This window comes from Myxocyprinus asiaticus, chromosome 7 (assembly GCF_019703515.2).
Source record: "Myxocyprinus asiaticus isolate MX2 ecotype Aquarium Trade chromosome 7, UBuf_Myxa_2, whole genome shotgun sequence".
Lineage (NCBI taxonomy): Eukaryota > Metazoa > Chordata > Actinopteri > Cypriniformes > Catostomidae > Myxocyprinus > Myxocyprinus asiaticus.
The window spans coordinates 55,341,235-55,365,451 of NC_059350.1; the positions used below are offsets into that span (position 1 = coordinate 55,341,235).

Genomic DNA, 24,217 nt, shown 5'->3' on the forward strand with positions numbered 1-24,217 from the left:
CTTTTTGAACTGCTGATAAAAGAAGCAGCTTTGAGCTCAAAAGTGACTTTAGTTTGATATCTGAACTGAAACGACTGCTTAAAAATATCAGAGTTTTCACTTTTGACCTGACCAAACATATATGAAGCACCAAATGAAGGCCACCAACTCACTGACGGGCATCTTTCACTCGGTTGGCATCTTCTTGTTTGCAGTGACTCTTGAACAGTTTGAAGAGTTTAAAGTAGGCCATAAATGTTGAGGGTTTTGTAGGTGGGACGTCTATGTGTCGACAGGTGGAGCTCAGAGGAGCCACTTCCTGTGAGAGGAACATCTTCAGAGAGTCTCAGTGTCACTGACACAGCAGCAGCATCTGGAGTGAATCCTGCGACGTGTGTGTTTGTGAGAGAGCTCGTCCAGGTGACGTCCATCCACAGACACTGATGATGATGATGATGATGATGATGATGATGATGAAGGGGACCGCCGCTGTCTTCATGCTGCTCTCAGTGGCACCTGTGACAGGTGAGTGAGGCCTCAACATTCATCATGTGTCATCTGAAATCAAAAGTGATCAATGTGTTTAAATATTAGAGAATATAAATATATAAAGAATCTAGATTAGTGGTGTTACTAAAGATGAGAGTGTGTGTGTGAGCGTCAAATGTGCATCCGCTGCAGTTTCTGGAACTCAACGGAAAGACGGCCATCTTTGGTGAGGTTTCGTGGAGACGTTCTGACATTTAAAAACACTCAATATCACAAAGAAACGGCTGGAGAGAAATGCACATTTTAATTGATGTTTTAATTTGGAAACTGGATTAATGTGTGTGTGTGTGTGTGTGTGTGTAATTCAACCTTGTGCTCATTTTAGGGCCTTTTTGTTACATACATGAATTGTCTTTTTAATATAAAGAGGACAAACATACAGGACATTATTTTCATGTTATTTAATATTTATAATATTTTCTTTGAAATTTCAAGAGGAGAAACTAATGAAAGATCAAACCCTGAAAATATAAAAACAAAATGCATTAATATCAAAATATGAGGTATTGCATTATGTGCATATTTAAATAATGAATAATTATAATCATGTTTGTTAAATTTAACATAATAACTGAAATATTTCACTGATAAAAGCAGAATGTAATGCAACACAAGCAGCAGAATAAATTAAGGCATTTCTCTATTTAAAATACTATTTTTCAGTCGAATCAGTTTGTAAGACTTTGCGCTTCATTTGTCCAGAATTTAGAGACAGAAGTTGTTGTTTTTTTTTTTTTTTTTGTCTGTTAAAACATAACACAAGTCAAAACCTTCAAAATATAAAACTAGAGTCACTACAGTAAAATCATTAGACTTGGTTTTAATTTGATCTGATTTTATTCACAGAATAATCGCTAGTTAATATAGAAATATATGAATTTCACAGCAGTGCCAATGACTTTACATTTAAACAAACATGTTAAATGAGTTTTTGCAGATGCGTTTATTATTTATTAGAAATATTGAGACGAACAAACCCTTAAAAACATTCATCAGTTTTACAATAAACTGCACGATTAAGATTCATTTCTTCTGTCAGCAATTTTACCATCATTTACATTCAGTTTATTATACAAGATTAAAACTGAATAATTCACACACAAAACAGAAAGTCAGTCGTGTGTGACCCGAATTATCAGTTATTTTTTTCCATCACTTGATGCGTCACTGAGTGAATCTCCTGAAAACATGTGAATTTATCAGAAACAGAGCTGATGTTTTTAAAGATGGGAGGAATCTGATCTCAGATCTGTTTCATTCATTGTTTCCATCTGCAACACACACAAACAGACACACACACTACACACACACACTACACATACATACACACAACACTACACACTCACACACACAAACACACACACTACACATACACACACAACACAATACACACACAATACACACTCACACACCACACACACACACATACACAAACAGACACCCTACACACACACATACACAACACTCTCACACACATACACAAACAGACACACACACACAACAAACACACACACAAACAGACAGACACACTACACACACCACACACAACACTCTCTCACACACACACAAACACACACACAACACACACACACAACACTCTCTCACACACACACACAAACAGACAGACACACACAACAAACACACACACAAACAGACAGACACACTACACACACCACACACAACACTCTCTCACACACACACAAACACACACACAACACACACACACAACACTCTCTCACACACACACACAAACAGAGACACACACACTATACACACACACAACAGACACACACACAGATACACAAACAGACACACACACACACAACAGACACACAAACAGACACACTGATGTATCAGACTCATGAGTTTTATAATAAAGTACGTGTGTCCGATGTAACAGATGTCACATAGATTGATGGTATTCTATTGAATTCACTTACACACAGAGATACATTACAAATGACATTTATATTTATGCATTTGGCAGACATTTTTAATTGAAGATATATATTTTATTCTTGTGAATTGAACCCATGATGTTGGCGTTGCTAGCGCCAGTTGAGCTACAGGAACCCATCATCATATATCTCTCTAGAATTTACTTTGGAACTTTTTAACACCACAGTAAGTGTGTCTCAAACAATCATCCAAATTCAGTTTTTGTCTGATATTTGTTCCTGTGCAGATATGTGCTGTCGTTTGACTTGTTTTTCATGAGATGCTGCTGATGTTGTGGAAAATATCTCATATAAGTTGGCGACACGCTCAGTTTACAGTCACATGAAACTCAGTGGAACAGTTTGAGAAACGCATCATTTCAAAGAACTTGACATGAAAAACACTGACATTCACTCAATGAATGACACTAATCATTATATGAGCTCATTAATAATAGAAATATAGTGAATTATATTCTGATAATCAGATTCAACACATCATTCTTCAGTATGACAGAAACACAATCATCTCCATTTATGAACTCATTAAACTTATTACAAACATTAACCTCAGATTTCATTCATATATTTCATTTAGTTGATTTAATGTTTTACGCTTGAAAACACACTCATTTGGAAAAAGAATGTAAACATGAAAACTATAAATATAATAATTAGTTAACTGATATCACCATGTACAGTGAAAATGACATTTGTATATAATGACACATGTACTTTTACAGTTGTGTGTATAAAAAGTGTGATTTTACTTCATAGTTTACGGGTAACACGTGTTCTTTTTCAGTAAACTATTGTCAAAATTATAGTGAAAATATAATCGTATGTTTATAAAGAAGTCCCTGTGTGAGCATCACGTTTATTTTATTGAAATATTTATGGTTTTATATCCGTTATGTACATCAGGTATTTTGTGTTACGTTTGATCAGTCGTAAAAATGTACAATTACGGGGCAATATTCATGTCTGCATTTGATCCTCAGGGGCATTTGACTTTTATTAAGGGCAATAAATAAAAACTTACTGCGATCAATACTTGAATTTAATCAGTTCATTAACAAGACAGAAAAATCCATAAGTAGACCGAGAATATTACGATCTATATCAGATATGACAAATAAAAGGGCATTTTAATTTCTGAGCCTGTATTTGATTGTGTTTAGTGAATGTTAATTGCGTTATCTAATTGACCTGATTTATTTTACATTATTTATTGATCTCGATGACGATTAAATCATGTGAACTTTTGTTTTACCTCCTGTGCTAATTATTATCAGAACATTTAATATCTAATTATTTCATTTAATGATATATACGGAGTGAACTGTAAAATACTGTATTTTATACAGGTTAATGAAATCAGGGTTTTAAACTGTATTTATGTCCCACGTTTTGTTAAAACATGCAGCTCAGATATCAAATAAATGTTGACCTCCTGAAGCGCATGAACAACATTATTCTTTCATTGATATACAGATTATATTCATGATAAGTGTCTCTCATTATGAGTGTGTTAGAAGCTCTCTGTAGATTCATTTCCTGCATGTGATCTGTCATTTATTAACAGATGTTTGAGGTCTGATAGGAAACGAGTCGCTGTGGTTTCAGGTGAGGTGTCTATAAGACCTCCAGTATCATCTTCATCATCTTCAGCAGAAACATTTCTCATTATTCAGAGCTTTAAACGTTCATTTCTGATCATGATTTCCATCTGGCTGCAACTGAAATTTACTGCGTTTATTTTGAACTTGTGTTTTCTTTTAAACAGCAGTGAAAACAGAGTGTTAAATATAGTAACATAAACCGTTAAAACACAAGAGCACAAATGTGTGTTCCAGTGAGACACTTAAAATGGAAGTCAATGGGGTCAATTTTTGGAGGTTTAAAAGGCAGAAATGTGAAGATTATAATTTTATAAAAGCACTTACATTAATTCTTCTGTATTATTTGTGCTGTAAAGTTGTAAAATCATCTATATCTTTCCACAGATGTGGTTAGTAAGTGATTTTATGACAGTAAAATCATGTTAACACACATATTGTTTATGTCATGTGTCTATACTTTTGAAACAGTGAGTATTTTAATGTTTACAGATTATTGACCCCATTGACTTCCATTGTAAGTGTCTCACTGGAACACACATTTAAAGAAAAGGAGGGACGAGTCGAAATTAATTATTGTGTTAATCAACATTATGACATAAATGCTGCCGATTGATCTGAACTTGTATTGAACCCGGAATATTCCTTTAAATAACATTATCAGTCGTAATTGTAAATTTCTGCTGTTCTAGAAGTCGTTAGAACTATTAACAGAAAAGCCTAATAAGTTGACTTTATTTAAATTGATTAAGTAAACTTGTTCACTCAATTGAATTGAGTAATGGCATCTCTAAAACTTCTTTAAGTTCACTTTACCTGGTGATCACATCGAATGAACTTAACTATTTAAGTTATGGTAACTAGATGCAAGTACACTTAGATTTGCTATTTAAATGTTGTTGCTTCTACTCAATCATTTTAATTGAATGGACTCAAGTTTAGGTCACACAGCTTGATTCAATTCTTCGATGTATTTAGATGTATTTCACAGACGTGCATAAACAGCTGTACTTCACATTCATCAAAACAACATAAATAATATTACAAAAGAGCGAAATCCTCTTTGAATTCTTAATATCATCTATTTAAGTGCGTCCATATTCCCACAGCCTCAATACTGTACTCAATAGTTTGAGTTATTAACACTAATCGATTTTAAGGGAAAATAAGTTCATAGAACAAAGATATTTGAGTTCCGAGCCTAAAACTGGACATTATAAGTAATGTTTCAATAAGACAACTTGATTGTTCCAGTAATGAGAACAGGTTTACAGAGTTGAATAGAAGTCGTCACTGTCACTATAAAGAGAACAGAAAGAGATCTCAGTTATTCCTTCATTCACACAGTATTTGGGATGATTCAAGAGTCACATCGGTCTGTACATACAGCTGTCAATCCTCATCCTTATTATTTTAGGACACAAACTCTTGAACGTGAGTATTTGTAGTGTCGTCTTCAGTAAAACATCAAATGACCAAAACTATGAAGCGGTGGCTGGAGGTTAATCTTCTCGTGTACAGATGACCTCTTTATACTCATGCTGACTGCCGTCTGAAGTGTGCTCTAACTAGGTGGCATAAACCGCAGTGTGCACCTTTGAGGAAGTTAAAAACAGACCATCAAACATCTTCATCTGCAGTCTGAATGACACTTTCTGTGACATTATTTCATTCTCACTTGAGCTCATCTGAACACTAATATCCTTCATTAACATGTCGTCCTTTGAGTGAAAGTATTGGGTGTTAAAGTTCAGCAAATGTAACTTCTAACTATAATAATAAACTACTATAATCCTCATAAACGAGCTGAACAACACAAACCGTTAATTAGAAGTTGATTCTGTACTTGATTAAAGTCTTCATTGATTCCACATGATTGAATGTTTTCTGTTTGATTTGTTCCACGGCTTTTGTTCAGGCTTCAATAGTTTGACATCTCTTGATTTGTGACATTTAAGATTGTGTGTAACATGAGAGAAGTCATGTGGACATCATGTTTAGGTGTAGGGTTGAGTTAAGGGTTTAAGAGCACTTAAAATCACTAAATATATCTCACATATTTCTGATATGCACTTGATCACAACCAGCGACAGTAAATATTTCAGATTCATCTGGATGAGTAACGTTTGTCTTTAGATCCACAATATGCAATAGAGTGTGAATCTTAAATAGAATTGATTTAGAATGCAAAACGATACAGTAAATTATAGAGCACAAATGATAATAATATCTGTGTGTTTGTGTGAGGATTATTAGTGTAATTTAAAGAACAATATGTTATTTTAGTTTAGTTTAGTTTATCATCTGGTTGTTTTCATAATTCTCTTTTAATATTCTGAAATCAAACGTATGATGTTTTACAGATTAATGAGCAGTTGAAACAGTTACAATATATTTCTGTTACACAAACAGTTCATCTGATTTTGAGCAATTGTAATTAATTCATTCTTCAACACGTGTGATGTATAAAGTGATTCGAATAGCTCATGCTAACATTAACTGTTATTGAAGTAAACTTTATGTTCTTTCAGGATGTGTTTTGTCTTTACTGTATTAGCAAATATACATATTCTGATCAATATATGGAAATATAGCCTGGCATTTATCTTTATTCTCCTTATATACAGTTCATTTAGATTTTAATAAGAATAATACTATATTAAAAACACTTGAATTCTCAGCCTCAGGTTATACATCATCTCTGTTATAAACATACGTGTTCCTCATTTTAAAAAACACACAAAATATTTTAGCCTATTTTTAATGTGATTTACATATTTCAATTTCATAGAATTCCATTAAACTGAACTGTGTAATGTTTCACTAAATTAAACAGGTTATTTTATTTGATCAAAGATTACTCAATTCAGTTCTTTCTTTTTTTATTATGAAATTGAAATGTGTAAAATTATCATTTTTAAAAATGTAATAAAATTATACTATAAAGAAATTGTTGGTCGCAAACAAACGAGATAACTTTAAAGCCCATTCTGTGACTTTATAAACACGCTATAAAGTATTAGGAGATCTTTGCTGTACCATCATGGCGGTATATTAAGTAAATACAGGTTATTAAGCTTTGAAAATGTAATTGTTTATTCATGTTAGGTTTGTTTTTAAAATAGTTCTTAACATTGCTCCTCCCCCTTTTAAGAGATTTGTACATCTTTGCTCAGAACAGATGACAAGTGTTTGTACATGTACAGCACGGAGAGATTCTGCATTTGCACAATCTGCCTTTTCATTCAAGATAATTAAAGAATGAATAAGATACCCGATGATCTTAATATCTGTGTCGATTTTTATACATTCTCCAGAAATGTTACAAATTGGCTTTTAGGACTCATTCATTTTGGACGATACTGTTAATGTATATGTGTGTGTATATGTACATATATGTGCATGTTTTTTATTTATAGTGTTTTATTTATCTGCCCAGAGACTGCAGATGGAAATGAGCTAGTAGAGCTAAATCTGTGCAAAGCATCTCTTCTCTTGTGAGATTAATGTTTTTTGTGCATGACCAATAAATGAATAAAATAAATAAAAATAAAACTTCATAATAACAATGACGTTGCCAGCTTATATTTTTGTACTATCTGTCAGCATGAGACGGTCTTCAGATGTGAACTTTGTAAACGAAATAATTGATCATTAAATATTTGTAGAAATATTGGTCTAAGATGCACCTTGTAGTGTCATGATATTGAGCACAATGTTAAACCGTAAAACTATCGACACTCTCTTCAGAAGAAATAAGAAAATCCCACATTCATTTAACCTGATATGGAACAATGCGATATATATCTGACAGAATGCTAACAATCTTACAAAATATACTTAATATATATAAATATATATAAACTTTTTTTTTGTCATTTACTTTTCCACAGGAAAAAAGTAAAAAAATAAAAAATGTAAATATCAAAATATATTCTAGTACAGCAGTATTCAGTCATAACTGTTAACCAGATCAACCTTCATCAGTATACTGTGTGTGTGTGTGTGTGTGTGTGTGTGTGAGCGCTGACATGTGTTCCACCCACTTTGTCTCCCACACACACACACACACACACACACACACACACACACACACACACACACAGTCAGTTACACCGCTGAACTAGAAACAGCTCGATAACCACAAAACACTGATCATGTGACACGAGTGTGTGTTTATTGAAGTATATACTGCAGACTGCATGTGTGTGATGTTTGTTTGAGTATATGAATGTTTCAACACACATAATGTCTGTTTGAACTGCCAGTCAGAAACATGTGAATAAAGTTGTGTGTTGTGTTTCAGATGCATCTGTCGTGTCACTGTATGATCCCTCATTCTGCTACATCCTGGACGGGTTTCTGCTCATCTACGGCATCATCATCACCGCCTTCTTTGTGCGCGAGCGGGTACGAGTCTTTCTTTAAACAAACCACCGAGTGTATGTGCTTGATCAAGTGTATAATTTGCAAAATCACAAACCAGTGATGCTGAATAACAATGAAGATGCCACAAATCTTATTTTATAGTTTTGTGATTGTTAGCTTTGAAGTCAAATAAGCTTTTAGCAGATAAAGTTTAGTCTTCTGGGGAAAAAGACTAAAAATACCGATGACATCATCTTGCACTCAGGAGCATTGTCCAATCAAATGCTCTTGTGAATGAGAATGCCCCTCCCCCTAATCTAACCTGCTTCTCATTAGCAATAGAGATGTTCAGCTTGAGTCCAAAAACCCGGAAGAGAATTCGGCACAAGTTCCTTCAGGATTTTATAATGGGGTTAGAGTTAAATAAGACATTATTTAACGATATGTGGACGTTTTGTTCTACAACATAAATAACACACTGTCATGCATCAAACGTGAATTTTGAAGCTGTATTGAATGATATACTTTAAAAAAAACACACAAATATAAGAGGTCTGGGTATCTCAGTGAGTATTGACGCTGACTATCACACCTGGAGTCCTGAGTTCGAATCCAGGGTGTGCTGAGTGACTCCAGCCATGTCTCCTAAGCAACCAAATTGGCCCGGTTGCTAGGGAGGGTCACATGGGGTAACCTCCTCGTGGTCGTGATTAGTGGTTCTCACTCTCAGTGGGGCGTGTGGTAATTTGTGCGTGGATAGCGGAGAATAGCATGAGTCTCCACATGCTGTGAGTCTCCGCGGTGTCATGCACAACGAGTCACGTGATAAGATGCGCGGATTGACGGTCTCAGAAGCGGAGGCAACTGAGATTCATCCTCCACCACCCGGATTGAGGTGAGTAACCGCGCCACCACGAGGACCTACTAAGTAGTGGGAATTGGGCATTCCAAATTGGGAGAAAAGTGGATACAAATAAAAATAAAATGCTTCAAAATTCACGTTTGATGCATGACAGTGTTTTATTTATGTTGTAGAACAAAACGTCCACGTACCGTCAAATAATGTTTACCACTGACCTTATTTAACTCTAAGTTGAGGAAAATCCCGAGGGAACTCGTGCCGAATTCTCTTCCGGGTTTTTGGACTGAAGTTGAACATCTCAAGCAAGAAATGTTCACCAGACTGAAGATTGTGGACGAGCCATTCAATATGTCCTCAACTTCCTGTTTCAGTAGGAAAGAAACCATTTCATGGGGTCTTTCAAATGTTCCGTCTTTGATACGGTAAGAAACAAACGCTGATCATTCAAATCCAATGCTGCTTTTTTCTTTGCAGTTCATCATAAAGAAAAACAAAGCTGATAAAAATTCACTGTACGAGGTGAGAAAAATAATATCACGTGATGATCCAGAATATTAAACATGTTGATATTAAATGAGCTTTTTGTTTTGTAGCCGATTAATAAGAGCAACCGATCAGAATATGACACGATGAATGTGAGAGATGCTGAAGGAGGTCGTGCTGTAAGTGATTAATATCAATCAATAACCATCAATAAATGATTGCTGATGATACAATGTGTAAATATGTGTTTGTTGATGTTTCAGGGTCGCCGGCGAGGAGACGACACATATACGGTGAGGAAATGTTTCAATATTAACACTTACTGTAGTCTCACTTTATGAGATTTCACTATATTGATAAAAGAAATATAATTTATAAATACTTAAAACTGATTATTATTAATGGGAATACTGTATATTTCCAAGTAACAGTGGCAGATTGATCTTCAATAAAGATTTCACACAGTAGTTTGAAATCAAATGTTGGTTTGATCAAATTTCCCATGAATTAAAGAAAACATTTATTTGTTTTCTGATAATAACTTTAATGATTAATGCAATAATAAAATAGAGATTGAGAAAATGATTCAAATTGAGAAAATGATTTTTGACAATGTAAAGGGAACTTTTCTGGTCATTAAATAATGAACTGAATTTTAATTCAACAGATTTTTATTTTAACAGTTAAAAATCACAATAATGATCTGTGAATAAATGAAGTGTGTGTGATTGACAGAATAATGAGGATTATTGTTTTGTCTTTCAGCCTCTGAAGAGACAGACGGACGACACGTACCGCGAGATTGAAACCAAACCAGACGTAAGTGTGTGTGACTGAACTTTTAAATGTATTTATTTCACTATTTCATCACATTTACACTTTCTCTTATTGACTGGAAAACTGTGAAATAAACATGTATATTGTCCACAGCGTCGCCGTGGTGATCAGGTGTATCAGGTGAGAGATGTTCAGTGTTTAATTATAAATCACAATACTGGACTGAAAAAATACTAAATCAATTATTATTTACTGCAACTTCTGTGCACAATGTGTTCACTCAATACATCAGCACTTTCAGACACAAAAATGATGCATTAAATATGAATGAACTATTGAAGACACTCATATCACTCATATCACATGCACCATATTTCTAACGGGAATTACTTTAAAATGAATCTCTTGTGCTGGACATATCTGTGTTGTGACAGAAAATATAAGCACAGTTACTTTCAGTGTGACAATAATATCTGTGTGACCTTGTTGACCTCACAACATGTGAATGACCTTGTCATGAATATCTGACAGTAGAGTTATTGTGTGTTTTATATTAATCAGGACAGAGTGTTAATGTTTATTTTTAAGGTACATTAGTGTAATGTCTCTCTCTCTCTCTCTCTCTCAGGGTTTGAGTTCAATGACTAAAGACACGTATGATTCTCTGCACATGCAGCAGCTTCACCCGCCACGCTAAAACAATCTCGCATCACCCTCAGTCATCTATACAGTCCACTTGATCAATCAGATATTTCATATCTGTACTGTACGCTTTTACAGATTCAGATGTGCAGCGACACATTCAGTGTGATTACAGTATTTACTGTTATTAAAGGTTTTCTTTTAGAAGTATACATGTATCCATCAGAACAACAACAACTTAATACTTCTGTGAATCTCATGATGACACGATCAGCTGATTTCACTAGAAAGAAAAGATACTTCTCCAGACTCATTAATCATTGGTTCATCTTCATTTGATCAGTTAATGCATTATAACACATGAATTTACAATGAACGTTTATTAGTCAATGTTGTTAGAACATATAGTTCATTGTTAGTTCATGATATATAATGATTTACTAATGGTAATATATATATGCAGTATATTGCATGAATCAAATGAAGGGTGTTCTTAGACTTTAATATTATTTGCATCGTGACGTTACTGTAATATATTATTTTACTTCTGAGTTTGTAATTCTCATGATTGTTAACAGTGATTATGAAAGTACAACACATATGATCATGAGCTACAAATGCAGTTGAAATATGTCACTGTTTTCACAGGACACAAAATCTCATTTGTTTTTGTATTTCAATTTTGTGGTGAAATTCGAGCTGGACGTGTTTTCACGAGATTCACTGATGAATCAAATGAATCAAATGAGTGTTCGATCAGGAATCATTCAGTGTCATTCATCTGATGTGACTAAATGTTTTCTAATTAATCTTTACAATCATATTTTTCTATTGTTTTTATAGTCTAATACTGCATTTCATCTTTCAAACTGAGAATTTCATTGTATTTTATGTCGTTGTGAAATCGTTGTGTAGTTCTGTCTTATCAGCTTATTAAAATGATTTTTGTTCATTAATCCAATTAAAACCTGATTTATGATTCACACTCAAAGATGAGCTGAAATCATCCAGATAACAAATATCAGAAAATATGAAAGCATTTAATGAAATCTACAACAGATAATGATCAGATAACACACACACACACACACACACACACACACACGATGTGATTTAATTACCATTATAAAACAGTGACATTACTGCTTAATTACTCATTACATTCATGTAGAAGAACAATAATCACACAACTGTGTACGTGTGTAATTGTATGTATGTGTGTGTGTGTGTGTGTATGCATTTGTGTGTGTATGTGTTTGTTTGTGTATGCATTTGTGTTTGTGTGTATGTTTGTGTGTGTATGCATTTGTGTTTGTGTGTATGTTTGTGTGTGTATGCATTTGTATTTGTATGTTTGTGTGTGTATGCATTTGTGTGTATGCATTTGTATTTGTATGTTTGTGTTTGTATGCGTTTGTTTGTGTATGCGTTTGTGTTTGTGTGTATGTTTGTATGCGTTTGTTTGTGTATGTGTTTGTGTTTGTGTGTATGTTTGTATGCGTTTGTTTGTGTATGCGTTTGTGTTTGTGTGTATGTTTGTATGCGTTTGTTTGTGTATGTGTTTGTGTTTGTGTGTATGTTTGTATGCGTTTGTTTGTGTATGCGTTTGTGTGTATGTTTGTATGCGTTTGTTTGTGTATGCGTTTGTGTGTATGTTTGTATGCGTTTGTTTGTGTATGCGTTTGTTTGTGTTTGCATTTGTGTTTGTGTGTATGTTTGTATGCGTTTGTTTGTGTTTGCATTTGTGTTTGTGTGTATGTTTGTATGCGTTTGTGTGTGTTTACAGCCGTTGTGTATTCGTTTCCAAATAAACGCTGCAGTGTTTGTGATTTCATTCTCTATAGAGTCAGTCAATGAATAAAACTGACATGAGAAATACAAAACACTCTGAAATCATTCTGGAAATTTAAACTCCTGCAAGCCGAAAATAAAATTTCATGTGACATGCATAATCAATAAACTGATTAAGAGACTTTATAATCTGTTATTTACATTTTCACATGAGACACTTAAAAACAATATGACGGGAAAGGCAAGAGAAAGTGAATCATCTTTGGTATTTGTGTCTGTAAGATTTGTAATAAAATTGTATGTAATTATTGTTACTACATGTGTGTCCACAGAGAAACATGTCACACCAGATAAAAGCATCATTATTATGAACTGCGGCTCACAGGAAACACACCGACACTGAACAGGAAACGCTACTGTACGCTCTGATCGCTCGTGTGATTACAGCTACAAACACAAACTGATATCATGGAAAACATTGAATTTCCCACCTTCTTTTCTGCAATGACATTCACACATTGAGGCCACCGTTAACACAAAAACAACAAAAAACTACTCTACAACCCCTTCAAAAACTTACGTGTTCCACAAGACGATGTGTTCAGATTTAATTAGAAAAACACATCAATGCAACAGCTGTAGCTAATATTAGTGGATCTTAAAGGTGTTTGTGTTGCAGGTGTGAGTCTGTACACAACAGTAAACAATGATTTTATTTATGAAAGATCAAAGTTTTCATTTCAGTGCTGGAGGTGTAAATCCACACACACACACACACACACACACACAGAGTGATGAAATCACACACACACACAGTGATATCACACACACACACACACACGGTGATAACATACACACACACACACACACACAGTGATATCACACACACACACACACACACACACAGATTGATGAAATCACACACACACACACAGTGATATCACACACACACACACAGTGATATCACACACACACACACAGTGATATCACACACACACACACACACACACACACACGGTGATAACATCACACACACACACACACACACACAGTGATATCACACACACACACACACACACACACAGAGTGATGAAATCACACACACACACACAGTGATATCACACACACACACACACACACACACACACACACACACGGTGATAACATCACACACACACACACATGGTGATAACATCACACACACACACACACACACACGGTGATAACATCACACACACACACACACACACGGTGATAACATCACACACACACACACACACACACACACACACAGTGATATCACACACACACACACACAGATTGATGAAATCACACACACACACACAGTGATATCACACACACACACACAGTGATATCACACACACACACACACACACACACACACACACAGTGATAACATCACACACACACACACACACACACAGTGATATCACACACACACACACACACACACACACACACACACACAGAGTGATGAAATCACACACACACACACACACACAGTGATATCACACACACACACACACACACGGTGATAACATCACACACACACACACACACAGTGATAACATCACTCACACACACACATACACACACACATACACACACACACACACACACACACTAACATTTACACATCTGTATGATGATGAAACTAAACTCACATTGAACTTTGGTTGAAGCTTCTTTTGTGATATTATTTGTTTTCATCAGTTAACATGAAAAATACTTGAACATTAATCAATGAATGCTCTCAGTTTAAACATATACAAATACAGTTTTAATATTAAAAGTTGTGTTAACGTAAGTTGATGAACAATAAACTGTAGTACTTTGATAAACATGAATCAAGATGAATAAATGCTGTTTAAAGTAACTGTTAGCAAACACAACGTCTACACCGGACGTGTCCATTAACACAACGCTCGAGTACACTTCAGTGAACGACCTGTATTTCCTTTGAAAATATTAATTATTGTAATGTTACTGTTGCTAAAATGGTGTATACATGTGATTAGAAACAAAAGTGTTTAAATTATTAGACCAGAAATATAACGAGCTGGCTTTAACCTCGTGTGACCCTGTATCCACATGTGTGGATGTTATATTTTGGCTACACTATACGCAACACATAATTTAAACTGACTGAATACTGTTCACAAGACTCTAGTCATTTAAGGGTTAAACTTCTGCCGCACCGAGTCACATGACACAACAACATGATGTTGATTTCCGTCAAGTGCTTCTACAGACACAGCGCCAACAAAAGTGACTGATCAGAAATCTCTTTACGTTTTTTCATTGAAAAAGTTTCGAGTCTCTAGTTTCATTTGATATGCCGCTTTAAAAAATTCATTTATTTTTCATTCATCAGTGCGCTGATAAACATGTGCACACATGCGGAATTTGGGACATTATTCCCTCAAAAGTAGAAAAAACATATTAGTAATTTTTGGAATAACTTTCAACATTAACACATCTGTGGGTCATTCATAAAAAATAAGGTGCATTTGAAACTGTTCTGAGACCAGTGCAGACAGACAGCACACTGGAGGTTAAGTCATTCACTAAATAGGGAGCAAGGGAGCATCCTATAGCTCTCTATGCAGTTAAGTGCATTCACTCCTAAAATCTGATCAAAAGTTCAGTTTCAGGCTGCAGATGATGTTTGGATCACTCAACATGTTTGACAGACATGTGACAATGATAATCAGTACATAGATTCAGAATTTATAATGTATCATTTTATTTTAACATGACTGACAGTGATTGGATGATCCTGGACATTACTTTGAATCTGAATTAATTATGATAATTTATGATGTAATGTCTGTAACATCTCAAACACATGAATAATCAACACTCCTGAAACATAATCAACTATTTGATGAAAACAATCTGACTTTCTATAGCTTGATATTATTTTAAATATTATTCACAATTTAGTCCCGCTGTCGATATATGAGGACATACATTTTGAGATTTTTATTTTTTTTATTTTTGCTTGTTTATTTGGTGCTTGTAGTTACATATTAAAAAGGGAAATGGTAAATGCACACAGCAGTCACACTCGGATCTCAAGAGATTAAAATGGCAGACGTTATTTAAATAGTTTAAATAGAAAGATTCACTTGTGTGATATTTAGTAAGGAACAGTTTTACTTCAGACAGACAGGATGATAAAGTGGTTGGTGTAGCTCCGCTGTAGACGTGAAATGCTCAGATTGAACTGAATGAAATATTTACACTGGAATGGTTTTAGTTTGCATTTTATTTTTGACCTTCTTCATAAAACAGAGACACAGTTACACCAGCACAAGTTTGTGTGTTTACACTGTGTGACGCAACAAAATTACAACCAATCAGAAGACAGATGACGTTTTTGGACCAGTGAGATTTCACAGTGGGTGGGGCTACAGAGGGCAATATATAAGATGTTTAAGAGCAAAATTGTAATTAACATGTTGTCTTATTGCACTGTGTGTTTTCAGGACACAATGTTACATTTGTCATCAAATTTAGTAGATCACACTCAGGTTACTAAACGTGTTAATGAATAAAATCACAAGGAAAGTGAAAATAAACACATTCATCATCCAGTATTTTATATCACAGCACAAGCGTCAAATCCACACAGATTTAATGAACATGTATGATGTGATGTGAACGTCAACCGTCGATGATTGATATGAAACTACAAACAGAATCAGTGACAGATCAAAAGATCATTTGCATCTTTTCACAGGAGAAACTCACTGTGATTTAATATTACTAGATTTAAAGCCTTCTAACCGTATGTATAAAGTTAGAATACTAGTGTAAAAAACCTCCCCATACATCTGATAGAATTTCTATTTCAGTAACTGCATTAACTTTTCTTAAAGTACACAACATAAAAGAACTGAAATGCTTTTGGTTATAAATTTGAAATCATCTACAATCAGCCCATTTAACAAACCCCCAAATAAAAACAACAGAAACCATCATAGAAAGAGAAATATAAACTCTGTTTCGTGAAATAATCTCTTATGAAGGATTTCCTGTCATGAAAAAGTTTTTGGTTAATTTAGACGTTAGAAGCTTAAGAAACAGATTTCAGGAAATGCAAAAATACAGTTCATTCCGCACTGTTAAAGTGTGAAACATCGTGCGATAAACGCAAGAAATGAAGACGTCTTGCGGACACAGTCAGTCCGAGGGAGGAACTACATGGGTCCGAATTTTTGGTAATAGCAACAGAATTAAATAGTATAAAGATTAAAAGAGTCACTAGACGCTCACTGCGCCTTCGAGGCCACAACGACGCTTTTAGCCTGCACGTCATTGGTCACCTGCAAGTTGAAAGCCCCGCCCCCTGACAGCAGAGAGAGGCTGGATGGGTTGAGGAAAAGGGGCGTGGTCATCAGACTGGGCGCAGTGTTTGTTGCGCTTGTGTTGGCGAACAGCAGACTCGTGCTTCCATCGATGGACGTTATCGGCAGTGCCGCGCCGGACGCAAGAGCTGCAACACAATCAACACACGTCACAACAAACATCAGAAGCCAAAGTACAAATATATCAGCAGTATGTGTGACATGATCATAGAAAACTTCATCTCATCCCATCCCTCGCAGTTACATTAAAACACTTTCAAATGGACGTTTACAGGAAGCCGAAACATGGCACTTATATTGGTTAATAATCCATCAGTACAAATGTGCTATTTTTACTTTTACGGTGGAACTACTTTTCTAAGTGGATGAACATATGGTGATGTTAAAGGATTGTATTTTTGCACGTATCATGTGAAAGTTACAAGTGTTACTGTCTTTGTGTTTTTTATTTGGATGAAAATGTCCTTTCATTTTAGTCGATTTTTCCATCATGTCATTTTTATTTTTGTCAATTTTACAGACATTTTGTGGCATATACTGGCATATAATTTTAGTTGACAAAATCGATTTTAGTTGATGATAATGTGCAAAATGACAAGAAACGTGTCAAACTGTAACAGACCAAACTTTAATCAAATATTCTGATATTTTTAAACTGTATAAACTACTTAAAATTATTGAAACATGTATCAAACATATTAAAGATGAATTTGTTTAACCTTCCTTTACTGTTCGGTCATTTTTGACCGAAATCACTTTTTCTGCTGTAATAAAAATGGTTTCTTTTATCTAAACAGTACAAGATTTGGTGATTTTTTTTCCTCAATCTGAACATACACAAAAAACATTGGACTTGATTTGATAAGTCTAAGTAGTTGTAAGAAAAAAAGGCTTTTGACGGAAATGTATCATGTCATATTCATAAATGTAGTCCGTTTTACTTTTAAATGTCATGTAATTTTAGTCAAAAAATAAAATTTTATTTGACAAAAAATGCATAAGGACTTGATTCGATAAGTCTGTCTTACACACGAAAACGCACATACACACAAAGAAAAACTCTTCTGTTTTATATACTAATTACATTTTCACGGTCCATTTCTGTTAATTTCTGTTTATTACTGTTCATTTTCTTGATATTATTATTAATTTACTTTGAGTTATTACATTTTGATGTTTTAAATAAATGATTGGTAACAAAATTATTATTCTATGTCTTCTCTTTGTAACACCATGGTCAGGTTTGACTGTAAGCAAAATGTGACATTATTGCAAAAACTGAAACTTCAAAACAGTTAAAGAACATCCCAAAAACAAATGCTAAACTTTGAAAAATAATAGTTAGATAGTGACTCTGTTGTGAATTTCTCACATTTAGAAAATTTAAGATATTGCGTTTCGTGTAGCGTGTTTTTAAGGAAACACAAGTTACACATACTTACTAGCACAAGTTCAAGTTCATCTGTTTATTGTCTTCATTGTCTGTGCAGATGTAAGTTAATATTATGTTTATGTTGTGGATATAGTGATTAATGTCACATATATAGGATGTGTTTGAGGTAATTAACATGTTCATAAAGTTAATTAAACTGGTGTTCAGCGGGAAAATACACAACGACTGAATTATTTACGGCAATCTTTAATAGATTTTTCTCTCTTTATAAAAGTATTAGTGCATTAATATCTTGCAATATTATCTTTTTCTTTAATATTTTTTATTATTAACATTGTTTTAATTAAAATGATGCATCTTTTTATCTCATCTTTGTTATCACTGATAAAAATAAAGAAAACATTTTCATCAGTAATTTAACTGACGAAATGAACACTGCTGTCTTTACATGGTCATGACAGGAAAGACTGCACTCATGTTAACATGTATAATGTTTAAATCTTGTGGCTATTTAAACGTTTATTATGTTGGCCAGTATACTATTATTAGTGTATTATGGTAAACACAGTTTCTGCTCATTTTGATGGCTTAAGGGACGAGTTGAATGATTTTTTATTGTAATTAATATCATGTCACAGATGCTGTACATTGAGCTGAAGATGAATTGAATCTGTTAAGACTGTGGAGTGATGATCACGTACCCTGTATAGTGGCCAGTGTGTTGTTATTCATGAACGCTGGACTCAGAGCGTTTCCAAGAGCAGGAGTCAAACTGAACAGCGCTCCACTGAACACAAAGAAACTCCAGTCATTAACATACACAATCACCACATCACCAACACCACAAGTCATTTTTCTGTCAACACTGAAACAGAACAGATCTGACGTTTAACATACAGCTGTGTGGAGAGCAATTTTAGACCAATGAGCTGCACTGTGGGCGGAGCTACCCAGTGTGACGTGACAAAACAAGAAACCTGGTTGATTGAATCCCACAAAAACACATCTGTCAAATTTGAATATCAAAAGCATTACATTGTAACATTATTTTCAAGACAGTTCAGCAATTCTCACTGATATGCTCTTGATTTTGTGGTGAAATAAGTTCTTGACCGGTTCCATGAGAACACAGTGTGAGAGAACGAACAAACACAAACACACACACACACACACACACACTAACCCTTGAGTGAACGGTGAGGGTGTTAAGATGGCTGGATTCAGACCAGCGACCGCTGCCAGATTCGCTCCGCCCAGTCCCGTGCCCGTCACCACCAGCTGACCCGCCCCCGGCGTGACTGTCGTTGTTGTGGAAACAGTCTGTGGGGTGGCAGCCTGTTTCGCAGCGGGCAGCGCCACAGCCGTGGCGGATGGGCTCAATGATGGTGATGTCACAGCAGGGGCAGGTGTGGCCACAGCAGGCGCCATGGAGATGACCGACGCTGCGTTAGAGGTCACCTGACCCAGAGCAGCACCTACGGCCAACAAATCAAAGAGACACACAGAGCTCATATGACGTGTTCCTTTCACAGGAAGTTCTTCAAAAGGGTTATTTTAAAATACTTAAAGAATTAATGAAAAAGAGAGACTGACCGCTGAAAGTGATGTTGGGAATGTTGCTGGCGTTCAGAGAAACTACTGGACTCACTGTGAGAGTGTTTGTGCTGCTCGACACCTGCAGAGAGACATTGATCAACACAAAAAAAAAACAATTACACACCATAAGACATTCAGAACATGAATGAAGAAAATAAAGCCCATTTTAGAACCAATGAGATGTTTTACAACATTATTTTCATGACAAAAATGCAGTGTTTACCTTTTTGTCAAACTCCCATTTTGATTGACAACACAAAATGCTCCACTTTCGCTTTCATTTAACATTCATGTAACAGCAAATGTATTTTTTTGTTGTGGGTTCATACGCGCTGTGTTAATGACACACAGGAAAACAGAAGAGGAGATTATTATATTTCTGTGGAGATGATAGAATGAAGAAACAGTGATCTGGCATGACTGTATTAGTAGTAGTTGATCTTGAGTGACTGATTTAGTAGTATTTGATCTGGAGTGATTCTGGTTTAATAGTATCTGATCTGGAGTGACTCTGGTTTAGTAGTATTTGGTCTAGAGTGACTCTGGTTTAGAAGTAGTTGATCTGGAGTGACTGATTTAATAGTATTTGATATGGAGTGACTCTGGTTTAGTAGTATCTGATCTGGAGTGACTCTGGTTTAGTGGTATCTGATCTGGAGTGACTCCGGTTTAGTGGTATCTGATCTGGAGTGACTCCGGTTTAGTGGTATCTGATCTGGAGTGACTCTGGTTTAGTAGTATTTGAACTGGAGTGACTCTGGTTTAGAAGTAGTTGATCTGGCGTGACTCTGGTTTAGTAGTATCTGATCTGGCGTGACTCTGGTTTAGTAGTATCTGATCTGGCGTGACTCTGGTTTAGTAGTATCTGATCTGGCGTGACTCTGGTTTAGTAGTATCTGATATGGAGTGACTCTGGTTTAGTAGTAGTTGATATGGAGTGACTCTGGTTTAGTAGTAGTTGATATGGAGTGACTCTGGTTTAGTAGTAGTTGATATGGAGTGACCATATTTTAGTTTAAAAATCATATTTTTGATTTATTGTTAATTAATCTGGAGTGACTGTTTTAGTAGTATTTGATCAAATCAAATCACTTTTATTGTCACACAACCATATACACAAGTGCAACAGTGTGTGAAATTCTTGGGTGCAGTTCCGAGCAACATAGTAGTCGTGACAGTGATGAGACAATTTACAATAAACATCAGATTTACAACACAATTTAAAATCTAATATACACATAATTACACATAACACAATATACAAATAATAACATACAATGTACAGTATATAATATGCTGTTTTTTTGTTTTTTGTTTTTTACTATACAGATACTATATAGATACACATTATTCAATAAAAATTAAAGTATATATGAATATAGTATAGATATAGTACATGTAGGCAGTATTGTACTGTATTGACATTCAGGCTGTCGGTTGATAGTCAGTTGTTAAGAGAGAATATAATATAATAATAATATAATTTATGACAGTCCGGTGTGAGATATAAGAGTAATAAAGTGCAGTGCTGATGTATTTGATCGTGGGAGATCAAGAGTTCAGAAGTCTGATTGCTTGGGGGAAGAAGCTATCATGGAGTCGGCTGGTGCGGGTCCTGATGCTGCGATACCGCCTACCTGATGGTAGCAGTGAGAACAGCCCATGGCTCGGGTGGCTGGAGTCTCTGATGATCCTCCGAGCTTTTTTCACACACTGCCTGGTATATATGTCCTGGAGGGAGGGAAGCTCACCTCCGATGATGTGTCTGGCAGTTCGCACCACCCTTTGCAGTGCTATTGCCGTACCAGGCGGAGATACAGCCAGTCAGGATGCTCTCTACAGTGCAGGTGTAGAACCGTGTGAGGATGTGGCGGTTCATTCCAAACTTCCTCAGCCGTCTCAGGAAGAAGAGGCGCTGATGAGCCTTCTTCACAACGACTTCAGTGTGGATGGACCATGTGAGTTCCTCAGTGATGTGGACACCCAGGAACTTGAAGCTGCTGACTCTCTCCACTGGTGCTCCATTGATGGTGATGGGACTGTGTTCTCTGTCTTTTCTCCTGAAGTCCACCACAAGCTCCTTTGTCTTACTGACGCTGAGGGAGAGGTTGTGCTCCTGACACCAGTGTGTCAGAGTGTGCACCTCCTCTCTGTAGGCTGTTTCATCATTGTCAGTGATCAGACCTACCACCGTCGTGTCATCAGCAAACTTAATGATGGCATTGGAGCTGTGTGTTGCCACACAGTCATGTGTGTACAGGGAATACAGTAGTGGGCTGAGAACACAGCCCTGCGGGGCTCCAGTGTTGAGGGTCAGTGATGAGGAGATGTTGCTGCCTATTCTGACCACCTGGCGTCTGCTTGACAGGAAGTCCAGGATCCAGCTGCACAGCGAGCTGTTTAAGCCCAGAGCCCGGAGTTTCTCATCTAGCTTGGAGGACACTATGGTGTTGAATGCTGAGCTGTAGTCTACAAACAGCATTCTCACATAAGTGTTCTTTTTTTCCAGGTGGGAGCGAGCAGTGTGTATTGTAGATGCAATGGCATCATCAGTGGAGTGGTTGTTGCGGTAAGCAAACTGCAATGGGTCAAGATTGAGTGGCAATACAGAGCAGATGTAATCTCTGATTAGTCTCTCAAAACATTTGCTGATGATGGGGGTCAGAGCAACAGGACGCCAGTCATTTAAACAAGTGATTTTGGATTGTTTTGGAACAGGCACAATGGTGGATGTTTTAAAGCATGTGGGGACTACAGACAAAGAGAGGGAAAGGTTGAAAATGTCCGTAAAAACACCAGCCAGCTGGTTCACGCACGCTCTGATGACATGGCCCGGAATGCCGTCTGGACCCGCGGCTTTGCGGATATTCACCCATCGGAAGGATCGGGTTACATCCGCTACAGAGACGGAGAGTGAACTAACCTCTGTAGCTTCGGCCACGAGAGCTCTCTCCGTGACGGCAGTGTTATTTTCCTCAAAACGAGCATAAAATTTGTTTGATCTAGAGAGACTGGTTTAGAAGTATTTTATTTACAGACTCTGGTCTATTATTATTTGATCGGAGTGACTGGTTTAGTAGTATTTGATCTGGAGTGACTCTGGATTAGTAGTATGTGATCTGGAGTGACTCACCGCTGGTGTGGAGCTGTAGATGGGTTTGATGGGTGTGCTGGGCAAGCTGCTGCTGCTGGGCGGGTTGATTCTCTTCTCTTTCTGTCTGCGGTTGCAAAACCAAACACGCACCACCTCCTTCTCCATATTGAGCTGATCTGCGATCAGAGTAATCTCCTCCGATGACGGTTTTTGATTCTGCTGCAGATTACAATCAAACTTAAACTTTATTCATGGTAGTTCATCAGAGAGTGATTCAAAACATTAAATTCAAAAGTCATTTAATTTAGAGTTTTTAATATATTGCCAAGAGAATATAACACAAGCTACAATAAAATACAGTTGAAGTCAGAAGTTTACATACACTTAGGTTGAAGTCATTAAAACTCATTTTTTAACCACTCTACAGATTTAATATTAGCAAACTATAGTTTTGGCAAGTCGTTTAGGACGTCTACTTTGTGCATGACACGAGTAATTTATCCAACAATAGTTTACAGACAGATTGTTTCACTTTTAATTGACTATATCACAATTCCAGTGGGTCAGAAGTTTAAATACACTAAGTTAACTGTGCCTTTAAGCAGCTTGGAAAATTCCAGAAAATGATGTCAAGCCTTTAGGCAATACTACACAAGTATAAACACCGTGGGACCTCACAGCCATCATACCGCTCAGGAAGGAGATGCATTCTGTCTCCTAGAGATGAACGTAG

At 36.0% G+C, this 24,217-nt stretch overlaps 2 protein-coding genes across 6 annotated transcripts in view; one reads left to right on the forward strand and one right to left on the reverse strand.

Moving 5' to 3' along the window:
- The first annotated feature begins 328 nt into the window (after positions 1-328).
- On the forward strand, positions 329-12,172 carry cd247 (CD247 molecule). Its single transcript, XM_051702117.1, has 8 exons — positions 329-504; positions 8,391-8,494; positions 9,789-9,833; positions 9,908-9,976; positions 10,061-10,090; positions 10,563-10,616; positions 10,728-10,754; positions 11,203-12,172. Exons 1-8 carry the CDS (start codon positions 423-425, stop codon positions 11,269-11,271), a joined length of 480 nt encoding a protein of 159 aa, XP_051558077.1. The 5' UTR covers positions 329-422; the 3' UTR covers positions 11,272-12,172.
- Positions 12,173-16,281: 4,109 nt separating this feature from the next.
- The window catches only part of pou2f1a (POU class 2 homeobox 1a), a 42,285-nt gene continuing 34,349 nt past the window's right edge, over positions 16,282-24,217 (reverse strand). For all 5 annotated transcript variants that reach the window (XM_051702058.1, XM_051702056.1, XM_051702057.1 and 2 more), the window contains exons 10-14: positions 23,524-23,703; positions 20,388-20,469; positions 19,978-20,269; positions 19,496-19,581; positions 16,282-17,529 (exon numbers count right to left, since the gene is read on the reverse strand). In XM_051702058.1, the coding sequence (XP_051558018.1) occupies positions 17,306-17,529; positions 19,496-19,581; positions 19,978-20,269; positions 20,388-20,469; positions 23,524-23,703 (864 nt within the window). In that variant the 3' untranslated portion in view covers positions 16,282-17,305. The remainder of the gene's footprint in view (positions 17,530-19,495; positions 19,582-19,977; positions 20,270-20,387; positions 20,470-23,523; positions 23,704-24,217) is intronic.